General features: G+C 57.5%; 1 protein-coding gene across 1 annotated transcript; it reads right to left on the bottom strand.

Annotated features, from left to right (window-relative positions):
• Window positions 1–1753: 1753 nt before the first annotated feature.
• Window positions 1754–5171, bottom strand: LOC104627954 (uridine-cytidine kinase-like 1). The gene is made up of 7 exons (XM_010296371.1): window positions 5051–5171; window positions 4574–4667; window positions 4191–4253; window positions 3681–3803; window positions 3231–3338; window positions 2696–2852; window positions 1754–2126 (listed from the first exon to the last, which is right to left on the bottom strand). Exons 1-7 carry the CDS (start codon window positions 5164–5166, stop codon window positions 2050–2052), a joined length of 738 nt encoding a protein of 245 aa, XP_010294673.1. The 5' UTR covers window positions 5167–5171; the 3' UTR covers window positions 1754–2049.
• Between the last annotated feature and the right edge of the window lie 285 nt (window positions 5172–5456).

Raw genomic sequence — 5456 nt, 5'->3', positions numbered from 1 at the left:
AGCCAGGGCCGCCCAGCCGAGGGGCAGGTTTTCTCCTCTTGTCCCGTCTATCTCCAGCACAAGGATGTTGCGTTGGTACTTTGAATCACGCAGGAAAGGAAAATATTCTGTGTTCAGCCACAGGGGTCACAGCCTCCTCTGACTAAATCCACCTCGTGGGGCTGGCCGGCTCCCCTTCCGCTGAGGTTACTCTGGCCTGCTAACAGCTTCCTGGAGACGGTTACGAGACCTGCTCCTCTACGTCTGGAGCAGCTCTGATTCAGCAAGAGCGAGCTGGAGTTTGGGCGAGCTGCGTTTCACTTCGGCTGCCGAACTGCAACAGGGGCTCGGTGCTTCTTGAGCTAAAGCCTGACGTGATCCGACCTGAACTTCAGCTTCCATGCAGATATGAAGAACTGCCTCTCCTCTGGTACCAACCCTTCTTTTGGATCTAGAGCACGGAATTTCATCCCCGGTTGCAGTGGGTCTGGCCGAGGTGGAGTTAATTTTCCCCCTAGCGCTGTGCTGCGTGCTGGGAGCTAGACCGGTGTTGGTTACACACCGGTGGTTTGGCTGCTGCTGGGCAGTGCTCCACAGCATCCAGGCTGTCTCTCCAACATCCCCCCTCACCGGTAGGCTGGGGGCGGGCAAGATCTTGGGAGGGGACACAGTCAGAAACTGGCCAAAGGGATGTTCCATGCCATATTACATCAGCTCAGCCATAAAAGCGAGCAGAGAAGAGGTGCTTTGCCACCCCCCCGCCTCCCCAAGGAAGTGTTGTGGAATCTTCACCCCCATGGTGGACCCTGGGAGCAAACCCTGCTCAAGACCCACACATGGTCTTGTCTCCCTCAAGGAGGCCAACGGCGCTGCTCAAACAAGGTCTGCTGGAGCTTTATGCACAAAGGATGATGGTGGCATTCATTCATGAGGTTGAGCATGGTCTAGAAAGAAGATACTGGGCTCCTCCAGCACTCAGCTCCTGCGCGGGTGGCTGCAGCCCAGGGGAAGGACTCTGGGTGTAGACATGCAGAGAAAGGAGGAGGAGGAGTGGGGGGCATTTGTTATTAGGACATTTGTCTTCCGGAGCAACCGCTACGCCTACTGCAGCTCTGCTTCCCGGGAAGTGGCTGGACATCACTTGCTGATGGGAAGTGGAGAATAAATCTTTTGCTTTCCTTTGCTTCCGCGCACAGCCTTTGCTTTTGCTTTATTAAACTGCCTTTATCGTGACCCACGAGGGTTTTTTCCACCTTATTTTCTCCCGCCCCATCCCGCTGCCATCCCGCTGAGGACGGGAGGGACAGAGCGGCTTGGTGGGCACCTGGTGACCAGCCAAGGTCAACTGGTGTAAGGCAGCAAGCGGGGGGAGCTGGGGAACGGGAGTGGTGGGTTTTTCTCCCGCTCACAGCCCTGCTGCAGGCAGGAGACCCTGGTCTGAGGGGGTCTGCCCTTTCCTTGCAGAGAGGCCACTGGATGCTCTCTGGCCCCACCAGCTCCCATGAGGTGAAGGCTCAATAACATCAGACAGAGCAAGCGCGTCCCGTAGGGCCAGTTCTCCCTGGGGTGTAAGAGAAAGCTTCAGTGTTCACTGAAGAGAAACAACCACCTGCTGCCTGTAACCAGCACAAAGACAGAGCTGTAAGAACCGCTCCTCGGCTGCAGGGTCTCGCTCTTCTGCTGCTGCTCGCAGCATCTCCCCTCCCAGGGCAGCAGTCCCGAAGGTCTGTGAAGCCTTCTGGGCAACCCTGGGCTGTGACAAAGAATGGCTCCATTCAAGAAAACCAGAGAAAAAATTTATTATTTTTCTTTATAAAATATCTCCAATAAGTTATATAGGCAAATATTTAAATTAAAATAAATTAACTCCGCTCTATGCTGGGACACGCGACCGTCCACAAAGTCAAACTAGGATTTGTGTTTCTTTGAAAAAATATGCCCTAGACCTCCAATGTAAGATTTGAAAAAAATATCTATGCTTGGTGAGGAGGAAGGAGAAATCTGCAATGGACAGAGGGGTTAAGGTGCGGTGCTGAAGCTGCTTGGCGCCAGCGGCATCTCCACATCCAGCTAAGTGCTAAGAGCATCTTCATCGTCGCTCCAGTCGGGAGGAGCATCCGTCCCAAAGTACCGATCGCCAAAGTTCCCTGCGGGAGGAAAGAGAGAGAAGCAGTCACCGTGCCGCTCCGCAGGGAGCCCTGGGACCCGTCCTCCAGCCTGCCCTCGTCCCAGCAGGCAAGGAAACACAAGCAGGTTTATCTGACAGCTTGAACGGCACTAGAACTCATGGAGCGGCTAAAGTGGAGCAGCCTGGAGGCTGTTTTCGCACCCGGTGGCAGGGGTGTTTCCTGGCACAGCAGAGGTGAGGACAGAAGAACACAGTGAGCTTGTTTTGGATGAGCTTGCTTAAGGTGGCAGCTTAGGGAATGAGGCAGGCACACAGCTAGCTCAGCCCAGTTTCTCCACCTGGGGCTGGAGGGGGCTCATGGCACGTGGAATGGCTCCTTCTGCCAACAAGGTTATGGCTGCCCAACAGCTCTCAGAGCGCGCGCGTTGGTCCCAACACCCACGTAGCAGCAGGACCCAAGAGTGACAGTGGGTAAAATAAGGCCAGATCTAAGCTGCTGCTGACAACCAGGGCTTCACCTCCTCTGGCGAGTGGGCCAGAAGCACCAAAAATCCCCCTGCAGCAGGTCACTCCTACCCAGATACTCACCGATGCCAGGGATTATCCGGAAAAGGTCATTCACTTTCTTGTCCACAGCTGTGGTGATGATCTTTACCCGAGGGAAAGCATAGGCGACTGAGTGCACACCCATCTCCGCCATAAGCAGGGAGAGGAGGAAGATCTTGTCTTCTGGGACATCATGATCCTACAGGAAAGGCACAGAGACAGCTCGGGGCAAGGGTATCTAAGGCAGGTTATGGCCCATGCCTCCAGGGAGTGGCACTCGGAGCATGTGAGGGCCTTCCTGGAGCCACCTTCTCCCCTCTCTGTGTCCAGCTGGGGCTACTGGGCACAGGACCAAGAAACCAACTAAATCCAGGCTGTTACTACACAAGGAAGGGGTGACTTGGTCAACGCCTGCTTACAGAGTCACCCCATCTTGTGCTGGCTCCCACGACACCCTCCTTCCCAAGGAAGAGACAGTTTCAGGGCAAGGCCCCTCAGCATGGCTGCAGCTGGTGTTTTGCATCTTACTTGGGGACGAACCACCCGCCCTCCGCAGCGTGCCCAACATCCTCCGTACCAGCAGCACCCGCACTGCCATCATGGCTGCTGCGCCCGTGGAGACTGTGCAGTCCATCAGGATGACGTGGTCTTCACTGATGTCCTTTGGCAGCCGCAGATAGTGGAGCTGGGTGGGAGGAAGACAGATCAGCTTAGATGCTGCAAGCTCAAGGTGAAAGGAGCAACCTGGGCCCTTAGAGAGGTGAAGGATCTTTCATGCATGTTTATCTTAGGGACCTCAGCTGCCAGCTTGGAGCCAGGCGCTGGTGCAAACTCTTGGGCAGCAACCCCGCGCCTGTATGCACAAACATGCTGGCAAAGCCCACTTCAGAAGCTTTCAAAGCACTCGCTTTCCGAGCGCTCACCCCCTGCCAAGATCAACTCTCGGATCGCTGAAGAGCTCTCAGGAAACACCCGAGGGACCCCCTGCATGCAGGCTAACGCCACGAGATGCCCTTGGCAGCCTTACCTCCGGCTCGCCCGTGTTGCAGTTGGTCTGGATGAGAATGGTCCCGATGCGGACGTCCTTGCACACCGCTCGCAGCGCTGGCTCCATGGTCTCACCCGCTCGCAGGATAGACACGCCGGTGATCTGCAGCACACAGCGAGGGTGAACGGGAAGGCACGGTGCAGGAGGCACACACCATGCCGGTATGGCATTGGGCCTCGACAGCGGGGGACTCTGATGGGCAAACCCCAAAGCACGTCCCTTCCAAGAGGGTTGTGCTGCTCCCGGTTCAGGCTGCCTCCTTCACTGGGAGGGCAGCAGTGGCACGGTGACATTGCTGACGGCACCCCCGGCCACTGACCTACCACCTGTCCCGATGACACAGGGTATCGTACTCATGACAGCAGGCACCAAACGCAGGCCTGATGGAAGCCCCGAGAATGCAGGGGTGTCCTTCTCCTGCATCCACAGGGCTTTCAGCGTAGCCCCACGGGGCAGGTTGAATAGTAAGTACCTTTTGCTTCGACTTACCTGCTTCCCGCTGTATGTCCTCCCTTCGTAGTCCTGTCCCTGAGGGGTCTGGACTGTACAACTCTACAAAAACCACGTGAGAAGCATTAGCAGGGGTTCTGACGGGGCTCTCTGCGGAGCCCTGGCACCGGGCAGCCAGCCAGCTGCGGGCTGGTCCGGACCCTTGGAAACCCAGGCTGGACAAGGAGCTGTCACCCAGGGCCATGCCACTGCTCCAGGGTCTAGGGCAGCCCTGCCCCGTTTTAATCTAGGAGGCTGCTACACAGGGACGGTTGGAGGAGCAGTGCCAGGACTATCCCGGCTCCCTGGCGCTTACGGGTTAGGAATCGGAAAGGAAACACGGAGCCTGCTGCCCATCCTCCCCGCTACTCCCCTGAACCCACCTGGAACGGGAGCAAGGAGAGCGCGTGCTCAATCAGCAACCGCATCAGCCTCTTGGAGTAGAAAATGAACTCGTCCCTGCTGGTCTCCTTGTTTCTAGAGGGGAGGGAAAGGCAAGGTAAGCTGTGACCCAAAATGTGCCCCGGGAGATGCTGACAGGGGTCAGAGGCTGCGTGGGGAGGGACAGCCCCCACCCCTGTCTGGCTGTCGGCATCTTGTTAGCACGGGGTCCACCGGCTGAGCCTGGAATTGCAGTGGCATTTTTAAGGTAAAAGGAAGAAAAATTGTTGGCAAGACCACGGAGCACTCACAGCACAGCTCCTGTATGCAGGGCCCACCACCGTCTGTCCTGTCCCGTGTCCCCAAGCTGCAGGGATAGGGCATAAGTGGGATTTGGGAGTCCAAAGCAAGCCAAGCCTACCCCAGCGGGCAGCCAAGCCCCATCCCGCCCCAGGAGGCCGCGGTGGCGGGGGCTTTACCTGATGATGGTGTGCATGCCCCTCACCTGAGGGGTACTCTTCAGTACACTGAGGGTCTGAGGAAGTGGGTGGCACTGGTGGGCAGAGGCCAGGGCGGCCCTGAAAACCAAACACATGGTCAGAAGGTCTCCAGGCAAGGCTGCCCAAAGGCTGGTGCACAGCACACGGCCGGAGCCATCCTCCCAGATGTCATCTCACACTGCAAACACACACCAAGGCCATCCAGCCGAGCCGAACGAGCGGCCAGCCCTGCCGGGGCCCCCGCGATGGCAAAGGGACCTACTCCCACGAAGGGACAGGCAGCGGGTGGTCAGCGGAGCCAGCAGCCCCAGGACCTGCCCTTCCTGCTGGGCAGCTGACCCATGGTTGGCCCATCGTGGTCTCCACTGTTTGGGAAGATGGTGGA

Source organism: Phaethon lepturus, unplaced genomic scaffold, assembly GCF_000687285.1.
Source record: "Phaethon lepturus isolate BGI_N335 unplaced genomic scaffold, ASM68728v1 scaffold24771, whole genome shotgun sequence".
Lineage (NCBI taxonomy): Eukaryota > Metazoa > Chordata > Aves > Phaethontiformes > Phaethontidae > Phaethon > Phaethon lepturus.
This window is presented reverse-complemented; position numbering and strand designations above follow the sequence as displayed.

Coding starts and splice junctions, on each gene's coding strand:
- LOC104627954 (XM_010296371.1), bottom strand. CDS start 5,166: ATGTGTTTGGTTTTCAGGGCCGCCCTGGCCTCTGCCCACCAGTGCCAC. Junction 2,853..3,230: donor TGGCAGTGCGGGTGCTGCTG/GTACGGAGGATG, acceptor CCTTTCCTGTAG/GATCATGATGTCCCAGAAGA. Junction 2,127..2,695: donor CCGGATAATCCCTGGCATCG/GTGAGTATCTGG, acceptor TTCCTCCCGCAG/GGAACTTTGGCGATCGGTAC.